Source organism: Mesoplodon densirostris, chromosome 12, assembly GCF_025265405.1.
Source record: "Mesoplodon densirostris isolate mMesDen1 chromosome 12, mMesDen1 primary haplotype, whole genome shotgun sequence".
NCBI classification, from domain to species: Eukaryota; Metazoa; Chordata; class Mammalia; order Artiodactyla; family Ziphiidae; genus Mesoplodon; species Mesoplodon densirostris.
Window position 1 is genome coordinate 70,697,556 of NC_082672.1, and position 19,735 is coordinate 70,717,290.

General features: G+C 49.8%; 1 protein-coding gene across 1 annotated transcript in view; it reads right to left on the reverse strand.

Moving 5' to 3' along the window:
- NT5E (5'-nucleotidase ecto) overlaps nt 1–17,619 on the reverse strand; it is a 42,290-nt gene extending 24,671 nt beyond the window's left edge. The window contains exons 1-2 of the mRNA XM_060114618.1: nt 17,161–17,619; nt 3,698–3,920 (exon numbers count right to left, since the gene is read on the reverse strand). Coding sequence (XP_059970601.1) covers nt 3,698–3,920; nt 17,161–17,499 — 562 coding nt within the window. The 5' untranslated portion in view covers nt 17,500–17,619. The remainder of the gene's footprint in view (nt 1–3,697; nt 3,921–17,160) is intronic.
- Between the last annotated feature and the right edge of the window lie 2,116 nt (nt 17,620–19,735).

Sequence of the window (19,735 nt, forward strand, 5' to 3'; positions counted from 1 at the left end):
AACATTTAAAAACCAAGAGGTGATGTTTGCAGGGCAGAAATAGAGACACAGACGTAGAGAACAAACGTATGGACACCAAGCGGGGGAAACGGAGGGTGGGATGAACTGGGAGATTGGGATTGACATATATACACTAACATGCATAAAACAGATAACTAATGAGAACCTGCTGTATAGCACAGGGAACTCTACTTAATGCCCCGTGGTGACCTAAACGGGAAGGAAATCCGAAAAAGAGGGGATGTATGTATACATAGAGCTGATTCATTTTGCTGTGCAGCAGAAACTAACACAACATTGTAAAGCAACTATACTCCAATTAAAAAAAAAAAAAGAAACCATCTCTCCAATCCTACTTTACTTTTAAAAAGTAAATAAATATTGATTTTTTTCAAAAAAAATCAAGAGGTGTAACAGCTTGGCCACCACGGTCTGCCATGAGGCCACATCAAGAATAATCTGCTTCTTGCCTGTCACCCCAAGAAGCTCAGGGCTCCCAGGTCACCCTCAGTGCCATGTCACCACCTCTGTGAGCTGCTCATTGAGCCTCTCCTTAAAACGACAAGGTGCGCTCACCCCTATGCCCCACTTGCCACCCCGTCTCCTGCTTAATTTCTCTCTGTATCATTTATCACCTTCTGATGTACCAAACAGTTTCCTCATTTATTTCTTCTCCCACTAAACGTGAAGCTCCAGTGGGCAGGGCTTTTTTTGGGGTATCTCTGATGCCTAGAACAGTGCCTGGCACAGAGGCAAGCTCTCAGGGGAATGAAAACTGAATAAATGTTTGCTGAGACTTTCCGACAACGCTACCGTCCTCTACTTCAGTGTGGCTGGCAAGAAGAAAGAAAAAAGTTGAGCGAAAGGCCTCTGAGGACAAAGGCGTGTATTCTCCTAACACATCAGAAACCTCACAGGATTGGTCATCTCACATACAGAAAGCATGGGATATATTTCAGGATATCATGAGGAGAGTGAGAGGAAGTCCATTATCTAGCTAAAATAAATTAAATGTGCTAGAAATACAAATTATGCCTGTGGGTCACCAGCACGGGATCAATGAGGCTGGGTTTGGGGTCAGAGATCCGTAGGGGGAGCCGGGCTGCTGGGACTGTGGTCTTGGGAGAAGCAAGTGTCCTTCTGCACCCCTGCCCAGCTCCTGCTCTGGCCCCTGCATGGTGCAGCCTTTCTCTCCTGAGAGCTGCTGGGAAGAGCATGGCCCCTTCGGAGCCCCTGTCTGCTGTAACCTGGTGAAGAACTAAGACGGGGTGCTGCCAGAGTCCCAGACAGGGTGGCCTGAGTTCTGGAGCCCTATCTCTCCACCACCCCACTCCCCGTCTATCTTTTTATTGGTGACTATTAAAAATTTTTTTTGAAAGTCCTTATTGAATTTGTTACCATCCTGCTTCTGTTTTATGTTTTGGTTTTTTGGCTGCGAGGCACGTGGGATCTTAACTCCCCAATCAGGGATCGAACTTGCACCCCCTGCATTGGAAGGCAGAGGCTTAACCACTGGACCGCCAGGGAAGTCCCTTTATTGGTGACTATTAAAGAAGGGGTAATGCTTTTCTCCAAATCACGCTCCTCAGCCTGACAATCCAGTCCTCACCACCCGCTGCCTTTCTAGCTTTCTCTGCTTAGAACCCATGTTCCAGAAAACGGAACACCCAGCCATTTGGGATTGTGGTCCCACACTTGCCTGCTGTCACGAGTTCATTCCAGCCACTTTCACTGGGAACCTCCCCTCTGCTGGCCCCCAGCAGGTCCCTGTCCTCAGGAGCTTGTGTCCTAGCAGGTGACTCTGACCTCACTCCTGGAATGCCTTTTGCCCCAGTTGCTTCGCACACCCTGGAGGGGCCAAGCAAGGTCTTCATCGTGTCTACCTCAACCCCGAGCTGGCCATCACGTCCTTTGCTCACCGGAAGCCCTCCCTCTCCCTCCCTGACTTTGTTTATGACTCTCCTCTGGCGTTAATTACATGCCGCCTTAAATGAACTCAAAACCCCCTGGGTGGAATAGACATTATGGAGACACATAATTATTCAGTTATTCAACACGTCCACATCTTTAGCCCAAGATCCTCAGCTGGCCACTCTACTGGGTTCCAGATTTTCACTGAAAGGAGACCCAGCTCTGTCCTCAGGCTGCTCCAGTCATGCAGGAAGCCCAGAGCGAGGACAAATGTGACGAGGGGGAGGTGTTTTCTGGGGGTGACGCGGACCCAACAGTAGAAGCGTCCCACCCGAGGGCGCCCTGCGGCAACTGGGCCACATTACTCCAGCCCCACCCGTGTCGGTGATTGGTTCACTCTGTAATCGCCACCCTGGCCTCTTGGCAGGAAAGCCCCGGGTGGTTCAGAGAGGCAGCAACCGCTGAGCCCCGGGGAAGGTCTGATCAGCCCGCAGAGCGATGTCTGCAGGGGTGGGGAGACGAAGAGGTCAGGCCGGGTGGTGGCCAGGCCCCTCCCGTGGGACCACATCCCTTTGAGGCAGAAAAGCACTCCTAAAACACTTCAAAAGCCAGTGCCTCAGCAGAAGCTAACACACCAGGGTAAAGCAATTATACTCCAATAAAGATATTAAGAAAAAAAAAGAAAAAAAGCCAGTGACTCATCACGTCCGTGGCTGCCCTCTGTGGCTGCACAATGACCTCAGCGTGCAAAGGCCTGGTCACCGGGGGATAGACGTCCACATGCCGCCTGGGGTGCCTGCAAAGCCCCAGGTCCCCAGCCGTGGAGAGCGGCCCAACCCTGCCTCCAAGCCCTGCAGGAGTCTCTGGGCCCCAGAGCCGCTCAGGGCCAACCGTTGACCTTTTCGTGGTTTCCGATGGCCTGCAACTAGTTTAAACAGCAGCAACAAACATGTGACTTTTCTAATTGTTAACTAGATGTCCTTGATCAGTTCATTCTTAACGAAAACCCTTATTTCCCTTTTTTTCTTCAAATGCGGAAAGAACACTGATTTGGATAATTTAGAAAAAAACATTTTTGTTTTTACTGCCAAAGTGCTCCTCTAAAAGTGGCTCAAAAACGTTTTCTGAATGGTCTTAGGGTTATACATATATGTGTGTGTGTGTGTGTGTGTGTGTGTGTGTGTGTGTAGATATAGCAGATATATATACATATATATATCTCCTGTGATACATACACACACACACACACACACACACACACGACCATTCAAAAATGTATATATATTTCCCAGAAAGCCAGATACAACAGTCATTAAAACTGCAAGAGATAAATAACTAAAAACGGAGAAAGCAAAGTTAACTGGACATGTAATAATCATATTAGAAAAGGAAAGATGAGGTAAATTGAGGTAAAACCCTGGCTCTGGGCTCCCTGCCACCACAGGAAGAAGGGTGTGAGTCACGTGGCTCTCATCCTCCAGTGAGTGACTCTGTACCGTTCAGCACTGGATATCAACGGGCCTCTCGTCCAGTTCTGAATGCACTGAATTAAACAAAGATACTGTTTATGTCAACAAAGAAGTTCATTGAGCAGGAGGGCGAATGTCTTTAAGAAGTAACTTAGAGCAACTGGAAGCCACTGGACTGGTTTTTCAGTGTCATCCTAAGAACACACATGTCCAATACCACACGTTCCTACTTTAACCAAGGGTCCAGAAAAATAATGCCAAGCTCTGATTTAGTGCCTCTATTTTTAAGCAACAGGTGCTGTAAAAGAAGAAAATACCTGGATTGGAGAGAAAAGGGGTTTCTTTTGAAGTGTATCCAACAATCCCTACAACGTCATCACCAACAGGAAGAATTTTATATGGCGCATAAAGTCCTGATATTTGAGATGCCAGCGGCCCCTTGGCTTTAATGTTTGCACTCAGAATTGGAAATTTGGCCGCTTTGAGGAGTGGATCAATCAGGCCTTCTACACCATTATCAAATTCGTGATTTCCCAGTGCCTGGTAGAAAGGGAAAAGAGAAAAAGAATCAGGTACTCTGGAATTGCCAGTAAAAGCATACTTTAAAGAACATTACCTTGGGGAATTCCCTGGCGGTCCAGTGGTTAGGACTCCATGCTTTCACTGCTGAGGATGAGGGTTCAATCCCTGGTCAGGGAACTACGACCCTGCGAGCCACGCAGTGTGGCCAAAAAACAGTTACCCTGGCACAGGGCTCCCAAACCTGGCAGAGCCCTAGGAAGCCGACTGCATGACCGCTGTCCTTCTCAGGCTCAGAGACTTTATTCTGGGGCCCTGGGGTTGGGCCCAGGGGCAACCAGATCATCAGGCTGGTTTGAAAACTGCTCCCCAGGGCCCGCACCACCTGCTGAAGGTAGCATCAACGTGCGTAGGAGTCACGTAGAGACCTGACTGGGCGTCCACTGTCCTGCCACTCCCAGATCTGGGACAGCTCAAGAGTCTGTACGGGCTCAGAGCCAGGGCTTTGGGAGGAGCTGGCACGCTTTAACACAACCCTTGTTCCCACCTGCTTCCCTCGCTTCCTTTCCTCACTGTTCTGGGACTGGCTATAGGGGGCAAAATGACCACTTTGACGTCTGGCAGCTTCCCCTGGGGTGATGCTGACGAAACACAACCTGCCAGCCACCTCCTCAAAGGCCCTCCGCCCCCTTGTCCGTGGGCCTCCTGGAAGAAGCCCACCTCCTGGGGGCACGCACCCACCTGCTCTGGCTGCCAAGGCTGATTTGCTAACTTAGTACTTAAACCAGTGAGTTTCAAACTTTCTCAACACCACACCCGATTTTGCTCCACTTTGAGGGTCATCTGGGAACAGGCCTGGAAGTGCTGGCGGGTGACCCCTCTGTCTAAATGAACACCCCCCCCATATTCTCTTACTGCCCCGCGCTTCTCCCTCCTGCAGGCTCCCCTCCGCAGCGGCGCGCTCTGCATGCCCGTGGGGTCCTCCCCGCGTGGAGGGCTCCCTGAGCCACTGCGTCCCGCCACCTCCACCCTGCTCAGCCCTGGAGCCCCTCACCTGCCCGGCAGGTGCCCCCCGGGTGCCTGGGCTCAAAGGGCCATGTGCGTCGTGTCGTCACGTGCACTGTGTGTCCACGCAGAAAGCAGCACAGCGTCTTCACGTTCCCATGTGCCTGTCTCCCCGACCAAACTCAGAATTTCTGAACTTGCCTTTTCCCCCGTCTCTGAGTATCTGCTCATTTCTACTTCTTCCTCTTACCTAATTGCTTCCCTCCTAAAGGCTGACCGAGTTAATGGTTCTCCCAGTCTTTGGTAATGGCCTTTTTCTCTTCTATTCTTAGAACATTATGGTTCTTCCCTATGGTGAAATAAGTCTGCCTGATGAGGTTACAATAACTATCTTGCTTAGCTGTAAAGTTTTTTTAAAAAGTGAATGTTCCCACAGCTCTTCACGAGAGATTATCCAATACGTCAGCCGCCTTACACTTCACCATTATATCGCTAGCACTCAGCAACAGCTGAAGTTACAGTTTTCCTTTATTTGTCTCGCTTGGTGTCTCCTCCTTGGACTTGAGCATAATGCCCTGAAAGTGGTGACCTTGGCTGCCTTTTCCCCTCTGTGCCCCGTGGGGAGAGGAGCCCTGATCCAGGTGCTCGGAGCGGTGCACGGGTGCCTGAATGATCTCCCTGGCGCTCACACCTTCCACTCCAAACTGAACATCTGCTGCCCTGCCTTTTCTCCTGACTCTGCATCTGTCCGTCCGGCTGCCACGTGGACATTGCCCTCCAGGGTCTCACAGGCACCGCAAGCTCACCCGGTTCAAAGCCCCTGCCTCGGGCTTCCCTGGTGGCGCAGGGGTTGAGAGTCCGCCTGCCGGTGCAGGGGACACGGGTTCGTGCCCCGGTCCGGGAAGATCCCACATGCCGCGGAGCGGCTGGGCCCGTGAGCCATGGCCGCTGAGCCTGTGCGTCCGGAGCCTGTGCTCCGCAACGGGAGAGGCCACAACCGTGAGAGGCCCGCGTACCGCAAAAAAAAAAAAAAAAAAAAAAAAGCTCCTGCCTCTGGGATTCCCATCTTGGTCCAGGTGCCACCATCTCCCAAGTCAGGACAGCCAGAAGCCCCGGGGCAGCTGAATCCCTCCCCCTCCCCGCCTCTCCCACACCTCCCATCCCTCCCCTTTGGCTAAACGCTCCGGTTCAGCCCACCTCATTGCTCCCACCTGCCTGCGCCCTGGCCACTCCTCTGGGAACGTCAACAGCTTCCCAGCCGGGCCTCCAGCTGCCAGCATCGCCTCCTTTGAACCATCCTGCATGCATCTTGCTGCCAGAATCACCTTTCTAAAATGCAAATCTGAACTTGTCGGTCCGACCTTAAGGTCCCACAGAGGCTCCCCACTGCCTTTGTGATGAAGTTCAATGTCCTGAGCCTCTGAGGCCTGGTCTCGCCTCCCCCTCCAGCCTCCCCCAGACACCCACCCCCAGGCAGCAGTCAGCCCTGGCGCCATCACTAACGAGCGGTGATTCAGGCACATCTCTAAACTGCAGCTTCCTCCGGAAGAGCAGTCAATGAATAAAACAAAAGTCGTGACGAAAACGAGCCGGCATTTACTACGCACTCGCCACACACCATGCAAGGTGAGTTTGCAGAGCAAACCTGGTTTCGTGCTGTGACGCTGGTATTATTACTACCGTCATGTTACAGAGGAGAACAACTGAGCTCTACAGACATTAAATCAATCGTTCAAGGTCACACGATTAGTAAGCGGTGGAGCTGGGACCAGAGCCACTTCTGTTTGACTCCAGCCTTCTTCACCTCTATGCTTGGAGGTAATGGGTTTCGCATAAGGCCTAGTACAGAGTGAGCACTCGAAATAAAATCCTGACTACGCGTACTTTTCCATGTTCTCACTGATCCTTGTTCCTCTGTATATGACAGATGAAAGATGATCGACTGATACATAGATACGGAGACAGAACATCCCTTTCCCATGCCAGGCCTTTACTACCTTATTCAACTAATGGCCTTAGCTCCTGAAGTCTGATGGTCCTTCTGGAAGAAAGACTTCCCCAAACCCTCATGGTCCTCCCTGAGTTAGCTGTCCTTCTCTGCTCCGAAGGTCCCCTCAGGCAGCCCTAGCTGCCCACGGAGTCCCCGTATCACCCGGCACAGTCCCTGAAGCAGGGCATGAATAAACAAATGAGCAGAAAAATCTCCATCACATGGCCTTCTCCTACACACAGCTGACTCTTCCTACAAAAGTCAAGGCAGCAGGTGCTCCACGCAGTTGCCTGGGAGTGACCTGGTGCTCACTGCCCTCTCTCCCACCCTCCCCATGGCTCCCCGCTGCCCCCTATCCGGCCACCGACCTCCAGCAGGACACTTACCCTCAGTAAGCCAGTGAAGGAGACGCTTGTGAGGATGCGCGTGATACCAGGTGTTGGGAAAGAGTCTCCACAACCTCCGAGAAACCCCTGGAGAAGCACTGCAACACCCGGGCGACCCTCCCTTCCCCTCACAACCCACCAGCCACCAAGCCCCGTTGCTCCTGCACCGCCCCCGCCAGGGCTCCCCTCCTGTCTGCGCCCCCAATGCTCCACTCTGCCTCATCGCTCTTCACCCACACCTTTCCGGAGTCTCCGAGCCAGTCTCTGGTCGCCAGGCTCACACACCTCTCGACCACAGCCCACGGGCCCCCAGAATGCGCATCCCCAACACCTACCTGACCGCTTCTAGCCCTGGTGTGAGTCTCTGCGAGGCTCCCCACTGCTCACCGAAATCCCAGTCCTGCCTCCTGGGACGCTGTATGAGCGAGCCCCTCCCTGATCTCCCTGAGCTGTCGCGTTTTTTCTGCCAGACCAGGTGCCCTCAGTTCCAGGAACGCTAATCCACCTGCACGCAATGAGCTGCCTTAGAGGCAGCCCAAGTGTGAGCCGCGTGAGAAGCCTTCCGTGGCGCCATGACCGCAGACAGCCCTCCTGCCACATCCGTCACACCTCGCTGCCGCTGTCTGTTCACACATCTTTCTCCCGGAGGCAGGAGTGGTGTCGACTGTCCCAGTGTCCTTGGTGATGCCAGATGAGCGCCTGGCACCAGCACCCAGCAGGTGTTTACTGAACGGATAGTAAAACCACCTGCTTCTTTCAAATGGGCTCCATTTTCACCTATGATTTGGTAAGTGAGCCACTGAAACTTTTCAGTAGAAGGCAGGATGTAAAAACACTTGGTAAATAGTAGTTAAGTGATATTTAGATGTAAAACAAGAGAAACCAAATTGCTTGGAAGCAGGTGAACCAGACAGTAAGCTTGGAAGCTTAGACAACTGCTTCACAATTCACCGCCTGGTCCTCTTATTTCATTTCCTGTGTGTGTGGTTTTTTAAATTAATTTATTTATTTTGGGCTGCGCTGGGTCTTCGTTGCTATGCGCGGGCTTTCTCTAGTTGCGGTGAGCGGGGGCTACTCTTCGTTGTGGTGCGCGGGCTTCTCATTGCAGTGGCTTCTCTTGTTGCGGAGCACGGGCTCTAGGCACGTGGGCTTCAGTAGTTGTGGCGTACGGGCTCAGTAGTTGTGGCTCACGGGCTCTAGAGCGCAGGTTCAGTAGTTGTGGCGCACGGGCTTAGCTGCTCCGCGGCATGTGGGATCCTCCCGGACCAGGGATTGAACCCATGTCCCCTGCATTAGCATGCGGATTCTTCATTTTTCTTTTAACATCTTTATTGGAGTATAATTGCTTTACAATGGTGTGTTAGTTTCTGCTTTATAACAAAGTGAATCAGTTATATGTATACATATGTTCCCATATCTCTTCCCTCTTGCATCTCCCTCCCTCCCTCCCTATCCCACCCCTCTAGGTGGTCACAAAGCACCGAGCTGATCTCCCTGTGCTATGTAGCTGCTTCCCACCACTGTGCCACCAGGGAAGTCCCTCCTGTGTTTTAATTTATACTTCCACTAATATCTTATTGGCATTTGTTGGTGAATAGATTTTTAAACAAAGTTTTCTGAACTGTTCACTGTCTTGTGTGTGCACATGTGAACGTTGTACAGATTTCATGATGGCAGTTGGCAAGAAAATGGAACTTTTTGAAGTCTCTTTCTATCGGGAATCTACCAAGGGGATCAACTCTTTGGTCTATCAAAAGATACCTATAGGGTATCTGAATTAGAAAGGGGACATTTCGTAGCCCCAGTTTTGTCTACAAAGAACTGTGAAAATTACCAGTGAATTTGACATGAGGGAATTTCAAGAAAGAGAAAAAATTTTAAAAACAAAAAAGTGACAAAAAGAAATACTAATAGTTAAGACTTTCATGCTACATGGCCAAGCCCTGTTCACACATGAACTTATTCAATTCTTACAATACTATGAGGTAGGTGCTATTATTTGTCCTTTATAGAGATGGGAAAACTAAGCCATGGGGCTTCCACAGCTAGCAAGCGGCAGAGCTGGGGTTTGAACAAATCGGGGCTTTAGCATCCGGGACCTTAACTATTCTGCCAAACTGCTGCTAATACAAGCACCTGTAAACCATGATGTAAAAGAATATAGAAAGAAAAGAATGTATATATACATGTACAACTGAATCCCTTTGCTGTACAGCAGTAATGAACACTACATTGTAAATCAACTATACTTCAATAAAAAATTATAAAGAAATAAAAAATAGTTATTATATACCGAATGGATAAACAACAAGGTCCTACTATATGGCACAGAGAACTATGTTCAGTATCCTATGAAAAACCATAATGGAAAAAAATATTAAAAAATACAAGTTGGGCTTCCCTGGTGGCGCAGTGGTTGAGAGTCCGCCTGCCGATGCAGGGGACGCGGGTTCGTGCCCCAGTCCAGGAGGATCCTACACGCCGCGGAGCGGCTAGGCCCGTGAGCCGTGGCCGCTGAGCCTGCGCGTCCGGAGCCTGCGCATCCGGAGCCTGTGCTCCGCAACGGGAGAGGCCACAGCAGTGAGAGGCCTGCGTACCGCAAAAAAACCCAAAACAAAACAACAAAACAACAACCAAAAAAACAAGCATCTGGAAGGGATGAGTTTCATTCAACAACCCACTGGTTTCTTCCAGATTTCTACAGTGCCAAGCAACACGGCCCTGGTCCTTGTCCTCAGGAAGCGTAGGGCAGACAGGGAGAGAGCGTGACATAAACACATCCATCCATGCATCCATAAAGCAAGTGGGAACCACAGACGGGGACGTGTGTGAGAGAGCCTGGCAAAGACGCGGGCCCGCCCTGCCAGTTAAGGATGGACAGGGCTCCAAGTGTGCGCTTCACCTGGTCAGGGGAAGCTCCCACGCAAATGACATCAGCTATATTAACAAATGAGGGGATGAAGACATGAGGGCTGAGATAGTCAAAAATGTTCCAAGTGAAGACAAGAGGCTTAAATCCAGGTGGAAGAGAAATGAAGGAAAGAAGAATTGATTTAAGAGCAGTGCAGGATGCATTACACAGAAGAAAAGAATTTCTGTTTTAATCCGCAGAACTCAATTGGGATAACGTCAAAAAGCCATATGTCAGAGATTTGCAACACATGAATTTAGTCATTTAGACACTAGCTCATCCCATCAAGGAGTCTGCAGGAAACCCTATAATTTAAGGGTTAGGTGAGAATCTCGTCTATCACACAACAGGGCTCAGCTGCTAATCTCTCAGGGAGACTCAGCAACAACCGTAAGTGGGGTGAATCACAAGATAGGTCTGGTTTGGGTGGTACATTTCTGGCACTGTGGCCACTTCTGGTGTTGGGTTGCACTCCACACCCCCAGTTTTAGGCCCTGGCAGGTGAATGTGGCATCTGATTGAATAGCAGAAGAGATCCCCGGGCTTAATCCAGCTTACCTGCACCTCAGTGTTTGCTGAATGAATGACTGAACAAACAAGTACTGAACAGACAGCATTTCACATCTGCCATGTAAGCTCTCTGTACATGCAAAATACCCATACCATTATTACCTTTAGAATCACCTGCTCAACTAATTGGGTTCCAGGCAGGTTTAACTACATCTCGGAGGAGCTAGAAGGCTCCAGCTAATGTTTGGATTCTCTATAGAACCAACTATTCAGGTGAGGGAAGAGAAATGTCAAGAGGATGTTCAAGTTCTGGTTACACAGCTGAAGAACACAGCTAGGGAGGGAGCTTACACAGCATTCAGAGGTATCTGTGAGTGAAGTGGGGAAAGCTGTCAATCTGCTGTGGGATTTGTTTGGTTCCTTCCCCTTTTCAGTTAAGAAAACACAGATGGCTAGGACAAGATGAGCTAAGAAGCTGCCTTTGCTTCCTCGTCTCCGTGCCTGAGGCTGGTCTCACCCAGCCCAGCTCTGGTGTGGAAACTCAGACTGGAACAGAGGAAGCATAAGGTCCAGGACCACAGCCACAGGACAGGGTCGGCGGGGGGTGACTGTTCACATCACTGAGGCCCGAGGATCCACAACCCACTAGACATGCACAACTTCTGAGGTCTGAGCTCTAGGAAAAACTACCAACTTTCTTTGCTTTTAAAAAGAGAACAACAAAACCCCCACTGCCATTAGATATCTCTTTCAAGCTTCCCAAACCAGCAAGGCTAAGTGGTTAAGAAGGGCTCAGACGGGCATGGTCCCCTCCACTGAACAGTAAGTTTCACCCTGGCAGGGCTTATTCACTGCCTGAAGCACTTAGCACAGAGCCCGGCACAGGCTAGTGCCTAGTGAATATTTGTGGACTGAATGAATAAAAGAACCTCACAGACAACAGGCTTGAACCTGGGCTCATCATCCTCCCATTTTGGCCACCACTTTCTATGACGAAGGAAGTAACCCTCCATCCAAAATCCTGGGAACCTGTTTATCTGGAAGCAGTGGCCACCTGCAGGTACCTGGGAGAAGACCCAAGCCATCCTCCACAAGGGAACAGCTGCCATGAAAGGGACTGTGAAGGGGGAATAAGAACGTTGTCAGGCCAACTTAGACTTGGGCGTAAAATGCAGTCCCAGCACAGACCGAGCTATGTTGGCAGATTAGAAGCAAGACAGACGGCCGGGCAAGGGCTGAGGCGCTGAGAAAGCACATGGGCAGCCCACCCTCTCCAAATGCCCTGTTTCACAGAGGAGGAATCTGCTGCCCAAACCCACTTCGGACCCATCAGCTATAAATCAGGGATTCCCACAGCCCCTCCACAGGCTTGATAATTTGCTAGAACCACTCACAGAACGCAGGCAAGTGCTTTGGTTACTGTTACTGGTGTATTTTAAAGGATACAACTCAGGAACAGCCAAATGGAAGACTTGCATGGTACAAGATGTACAAGTAGAGGTGTGCACATGGCCTCTTGGAGCACACCACCCTCCGGGCACCTCAATGTGTTCACCATTTAGGAGTTTTTATGGAGGTTTCATCACACTGACAGGATTGATTAAATCACTGACAACTGGTGATTAGTTCAATCTCCGGGCCCCCTCCCCTCCCCAGAGGTTGCAAGTTCCCATCCTCTAATCCTGGCTCGGTCTTTCTGGCCACCAGCCCTCATTCTGAAGTTGCCTAGGGGTTCCCAGCTATCAATCACCTCATTAGCATACAAAGGACACTCATCACTCATCCCCAAGTGTTTGGGGAGCTATGTGCCAGGAACTGCAGACAAAGACAAAATGTTTATTTTTTATTAACCACAGTCCCTCTACTCAGAAACCTCCAGTGGCTCCCCATGACAACAGAGGAGAGCCCACACTTTTCAGGGTGGCCTGTAAACCATACACAATCTCACCTCCCCTGATTCCTGCCACCTTGCTCTGGTCCAGGCTGATCCATCGTGCAGATTCCTGCCTCTGCACCTATGCCTCATTCTCCTGCCGCTTCACTAAATCAAAATGGAATCAAGGGACTTCCCTGGTGGTCCAGTGATAAAGAATCTGCTTTCCAATGCAGGGGTAGCGGGTTGGGTTCGATCCCTGGGCAGGGAACTAAGATCCCACATGCCGCGGGGCAATGAAGCCTGCACACCACAACTTCTGAGCCTGCACGCCTCAACTAGAGAGCCTGTGTGCTACAAACTACAGAGTCCATGCACCCTGGAGCCCGTGCGCCACAACTAGAGAGAGAAATCCCGCACGCCACAACTAGAGAGAAGCCTGCGCACCGTAACAAAGACCCTACGCAGCCAAAAAAAAAATTTTTTTAAAGAAAATAGAGAGAAGCTCACGTGGGGCAATGAAGACCCAACACAGGCAAAAATAAATAAATAAACAAAAATAAATAAATAAAATAAAAATTTTAAAAATGGAATCAAAACATTTCTTAGGACGCCATTGGTTTAGAGATGTGAGGAACCTCAGATTTTGCAGATGAGGAACTGATGACAGAGACTGCTGAATGGCATAGCCCCAGATTATAGATTCATTATCTCTCAAAGGCAGAGAGAATGGTACCCATCTCTGAATTCCGGGGACGAGCGCTGGGGATGACAAGCTCCAAATGAACAGAGTCTTGTGTAAACTTTCAAAAGCACAAACCACACACACACACACACACACACATACAAAACAAAAATTAATTTGATTATACCAAGTGGAGGATTTCTGTTCAATGAAAAGACACTACGGACAAAATTACTAAACCTAAACAGAAGATATTTGCAATGTCTAAAATTGATTACAGATCAACACTTAGAATTCCTGAAAATCTGGAAAAATAGAGCAAACCTAATTTTTTAAAAAAAGAGCAAAGTATGTGAACATGCAATTAGGGAAGAGGAAACCCCCAAAGTTAACAAACATATCAAATTCACTAGTTATTAGAAAAATACAAGATCAAACAATGAGATGTCATTTTACACCTCCTGGAAAGCTGGAGAATGATGCAAAGTGGGGGTAAGGATGAGGGGGTCACAGCTGCGTGGGGGTGGCTGTGGTGAGTACAGGGCTCCAGGAAAGCAATCTGGCGGTCCTTACAGTGCAGTCCCTGTGGCCAGCAATTCTGCCCTTGGGTGTGGATCCCAAAGAAATCCTCACAGGCGGGACCTGCAGGAGGCTGTTCGGGGCAGCACATTTGTGGAACTGCAGCATGATGTGTGCGATCTCCAAACCCATCATGGGGGAGCAGATGGTAAAACGTGTGGAGGTCTCCATGGAGCACGATGCACAGTGTACGTATGGGGTAGATACAGAGTGATACCACTCAATGAGGAAACATGAAGAACAGCTCAGTCCAAAAAAAAAGAATAATCAAACCTCTGGCAAGCCTTGCAAATACAAACTGCTACATGGTGTTACATGATTAGCATTTGAAAATAATTTTTTTAAATAAACATTTTTTTAAAAAGGTAAAAAAAAATAGTTCAGAGAATGGGACTTAGAAGAGATGGTGGAGGGGCTGGAGGAGGGTGGTAGGCTGTGCGGGGCAGTCAGAATCAGATAAACTGAGAGCTGAAAACCCAAACCTCCATTCCTTACAACTTTTGCGTTTTTTGGCAGGGCACATGGAGCTAACCTTTACTGAGTACTCTAAGCCAGGAGGGTGCTAGGGAGTTTTACATTTCTTATCTCATGTATCGCTTTCAAAAATCCTACACTGTTGGGTAGGGGTGATCTCTCCTGTCTTGCAGTTGGAAACAGGACGCTCAGAGAAAGCAACGTGCCAAAATCACATGGTGATGCACATCGGATGCACATCTGAGCTGTCCTCCTGTCCCTCTGCCAATACAGCGACACCAACTAGTGACTTGTGACATTCTCCCTCTAGAGTTTTCTGCCTGGCAGCTGGGTCCAGGGGTCTTCCCCAGGCTTGCCCTAGGCTCCAGAGCTATCAGAACCACCCCCCACCAACCACCACAAGCTCTCTCCCTGGGACACATGGGTCCAGAGGTCTAGGGAACTCTTGAGGTTAAGCTAGATTCTAGTAGCTTCCTCTTTGCCCTCCAGACCCACGCATCCTTAGATGTGGCTCCTCGAACCAGGTCCAGTTTCTAGAGAACTGGAGACGCCCCTGCACAACCGTTTTCCACCCTGATCTAAATCTCCAGCTTCCTGGGAGTCAAGATGTAGCGGCAGGTGGGTAGGCGTGGGAGGAACATTAACAGCAGACCAGCGATAAATTCCCTGAGAGCGGTATAAGCAAAATGACAGTGAAAAACCTCTGTAAACCCAGAACACGGCAGAGCTTTGTTAAAGCAGTGTGAGAACTAGGATTTTACGCAGGTCAAATCGTGTTTGTCAAACCCCAGAACTGCACAGAGTAAGTCTGATAAGATGCTGTCAGGAACCTGGCTGCTGACTGTCCTCTCCCTCCTTACCCGCTGCCAACATTATATAAGCTGTCTAGTTTTCCTCAGGCCCCAGTCCAATAATTCTTAGTGAAGTTGAAAAGGAAGTAACTCCATCCAATAGAAAGTATTCTAAAAGGTCCCGGTGGTGATGGGCTGTAACTTGCAGCAGACTGCTTCGGCTTTACCCAGCATCCTTCATAAACACTTGATATGATGACTAACACCGTGAGCTTAATTTGACTTAAAGAAAAAACATTATTATTCAGGAAAACTAGGAATTATCCATCTTTTTTTTCACCAAAAAGAGTCTACACAACTGTGGAGAAAAGAGTGTCACAAAAAGAAAAGTTTAGAAAGTTGTGGTTTAGACATGAAATCAAAACAAACTTATGTAAGGTTTATTCTTCCTCAGAGGACATGGCAACGTAGGCTAGTAACAGGTCAATTTTATAAATATTCATTCTGCCGTTACCTTAGGACAAAGCATCAGGCGGGTTGAGCTGCGGAGATAAGAACGCTAAGAGGCCACACACGGAATTCTTGAGACCCATGATTCTTTGGTGGAGTCCAGATGCTGGCGAGCTCCCCAGATAAACTCTGGGGCTCAGGGGTCCCTTTGTATTGCTGCTGCTTTGAGCATCCCTGATAACCTTAAAACCAATGATCAGGACGGAGAGGAGCGCTCTCTGTCCTCCTCTCATCTCTCTACAATGAGCTTTCTTGGAAAAAACCCCCCAAACAAAACAACTCTCCCCTCTTATCTTTTCCTGTCCTCCTCTCTCCAAGTTTCCAGGGGGGGTGGAAAATACAGTACTGTGCTTTGCTGACCTCTGTGCTCTTCTGATACAAAGTGTGCCATTAGCCCTCTGTATTCCAGCCTGTATGTACCACACCTCTCCCTGCCTTCCAGATGCACACACATGGACTTCACAGATTTCCCTGGACCCCTGCTCTGTTCTTCTTCTAAAGCTCCTAGGATTTCCTGCCCCCAGTTTCTCCACAGAATCCCTTTACTCTAGGATTTTACACAGGGTTAAACTTGGTGCTGGTTTGACTTAACAGAAGTCATACCTGTTTATTACTGTGTAACTCCTCTCTGCTCCTTTTCTAGAATTCAGTCTAACAAATAAGGCACCACCTTTAACAGAGCACTGGGGAACCTGGACTTAAACTCTTGCACACGTTTTAAGAGCCCCTCATCTCTTAAGCGGGACTCTCTTCCTAAATCTCTTCTGCTAAACTGGTTTTACTGAAATCCTTTGAAACCCAGTGTTTTCAGCATTTTGGCCTCCTCTGGAAGTTTCTTTCTTTCTGTGTTTAAACCTCTACAGCAGGGTCTGGTAATAATAAGAACTAACATTTAAAGAGGCCATACTACGTGCCAGGCAATCCTCTGAAGGAGATAGAATTATTACCCCCATATTATAGAGGCCGGAACTGAGGTAGAGAGAAAGTCAGTTGCACACAGAAGGTGCCTAGCCAGCTTAAATATGCTTAAGCTGCGGGGTCAAAGGGCTCTGGAGTCCATTCTTAACCTGTCTCCCTATTCTGGAGCTGGGTGACCTGGATAATGCACTCAACCTCTTTGACCCTGAGTTAGTTTCACTACCAATTATTGGTAAATCGAGATAAAGCATTCTTCGAAAGACCGAGCAGTAAATGAGAGGCTCGTGATGAGTCTACCTCGGTCCCAGGCTCTGGATAACTGGGGTCCCACGCACCCCAGCGGAACGCCCTCACTGGCAGGGCTGGGACCCGCTTCTCGAAATGCTCCATCTCACGGTGAGGGTGCAGCAACATCAGTCCGTTTAAGACGAATCGGCCAAGGGACGTCTATGTCTGCGTCCACCTGGCACACTGACGGGGAGTCTCGCTTTCTCCCCACATCGCTCTGCGCCCCGGTCCCAGGCTCGCCACCCGTGCCTAGCCGTCGGCGGCTCCTCCACCCCGGCTTCTCTCTCGGTCTGGGGACTCTACCCAGGGGGCTCCCGAGCTTCCCGGGCTCGCCGTCTTACCATGGCATCGTAGCCCAAGGCGTTCATGAAGTGCGCCACCTCGGTGCCCTTGTACACGGTGAACCAGATGGTACCCTGGTACTGGTCGCCGGCGTCGAGCAGCAGCACGTGGGGCTCGGCGCGGCGGATCTGGCGCACCTTCGTGGCGAGCCGTGCCACGCCGCCCACGCAGCGGCTGGCGTTGACGCACTTGCTCGAGTCCTCGCTCGTCTGCTCCAGCCGGCTGTGCACGTCGTTGGTGTGCAGTATGGTGAGCTCCCAGCCGCCTGTCGTGGGCCACAGCACCGCGCCAAGCGCGAGCAGCCCCAGCGCTGAGGCGCGTGCGCCTCGGGGACCCATGGCTGCAGCTGCCGGCGAGGGCGCGAGCGCGGTGAGTGCTGGCGAGCCGCGCGGGTGGAGGCGTGCGGTGGCGAGCGCGGCGGGCGCCGGAGTCAAGGGCCCGGGCCGGCGAGCTGGCGGGCGGGCGAGGCGAGGCGAGGCGGGGCCGGGCCTGGGCGGGCTCTCCTGCGGCCCGGAGGCCGGCCCCACGGCCAGGCGCACGCCCGCGCGGTCACCCGATACGACCCCGGCCCGCCGGGCTGCCGGGGCGCGGCTGGCGGCTGGCAGCCGCTCCGGGCGGGAACAGTGGGGAGGTTGTTCCCGCTGGGGACCGGGCACCGACCGCGGTCCCGGCCCGTCCGGGGAGCCTGGGCGCCGGCGGTGGGCTGTTCTTAACGGGGTGCGAGGGAGGAGTTGGAGGGTCCACCCCGCTTCCAGGTCCTCCCTGGTTCTCGCCTCTTTAAAGTTTTTCTAAAGAGGCATGCCTTGTTTGTGTGAGTGGGTTTGTTGCTGCGCGAGCTCATCACTTGAAAGAACGAAAGAGGAAAGAGGAAGAGAGGAGGTGGAAAGGAAGAAGGGCGAGACGAGGGAGACAGGGGAGCGCTGCGCTTTTGGGGCCGTGGGAGCCAAAGACGGGTCGTGAGCTGTGACTGCTCCCTTGCCAGTTTAAGGACACACCAAGTCTGCGTTGCTCAGACGTAGAATCTCAGAAGCTAGAAATCATTCTAATCCAGTCGCGCGTTTATGGATGATTATAACCTTAGCGACACAACAGCAGCGGTGCGCGGTAGCTCTTGGAAGTTAAAACGGACCATCCCGAGTAAAACCAGTAGCTCTGAGGGTGTGATGCTGCCTTCTGTTGCTTTTCTCGGCTTTTTTTTTTTTTTTCTGTCCTATTTTTGAGGTTTTAATGTTTTAAGCATGGTGTGGTGTGTGTGTGTGTGTTTTTAAGGCAAAACTTCTGGCAAGGAAGGCAATGCTAATAGGAATGCATACAGTAAACAAATCATTATAATCGAGTTTAATATTGCTGCAGAGTTTCCCTCTGTTTAAGAGATTGATTCCTGGGTACAGTTAATAATCGAATTTAGGAAGGGAAGGAGCCCCTACTAGGTGTCCCATTATTTATGCTTTAAAGAACAGCCTATGTTGTCCTCACATTTCTCCAAAATGCATCAAGCCAGTCCTGCTGTATTTTTTAAAGCTTTGGGGAACAAAATATACATAACATAATTTACATTTTAACCATTTTAAATGTGCAGCTGGGTGGCATTAGGTGCATTCACATCGTTGTGCAGCCATCACCACCAGGCATCTCCAGAACTTTTTCATCTTCCCAAACTGAAACTCCATAGACATTAAAAAGTAACTTCCCATTCCCCTCTTCCCTCAGCCCTTGGCAACCACCACTCCACCTTCTGTCTCTATGCATTTGAGTACTCTAGGTATCTCATATAAGTGGAATCAAACAATGTGTCCTTTTGTGACTCATTTCACTTAGTATAGTGGCTCAAACATGGCTGTTCAAGGTTGTAGCATGTGTCAGAACTTTCTTATTAAGGCTGAATAATAATATTCCATTATATGTATATACCACATTTTGTTTATCCATTCATCCATTGGTGGACATGGGTTGTTTCCACTTTTTGGCTGTTGTGAATAATGCTGTTATGAACGTGGGGTACAATATCTGTTCAAGTCTCTGCTTTCAGTTCTTTTGGGTATACACCCAGCAGTGGAATTGCTGGATCGTAGGTATGGTAGTTCTATGTTTAATTTTTTGAGGAACTGCATACTTTCTTCTATAATGGTTGCCCCATTGTACATTTCCATAAGCAACGCACAAGGGCTCCAATTTCTCTACATCCTTGCCAACACTTATTTTCTGCTTTTGCTAATAGCTGTCCTAAAAGGTTTGAAGTAGTATATCATTGTGGTTTGATTTGCATTTCCTTAATGGATGAGGTTGAACATCTTTTCATGTGCTTATTGGCCATTCGTATATCTTACTTGGAGAAATGTCTGTTCAAGTCTTTTGCCTATGTTTTAATAGGATTACTTGCGGTTTTTTTTTTTGTTGTTGTTGTTGAGTTGTAGCAGTCTTTATATATTCAGGGTGTTAACTCCTTATCAGATATATCGGGGTCCCCAACCCCTGGACCAGTACCAGTCCGTGGCCTGTTAGGAACCGGGCCGCACAGCGGGAGGTGAGCGGCAGGCCAGTGAGTGAAGCTTCATCTGTATTTACAGCTGCTCC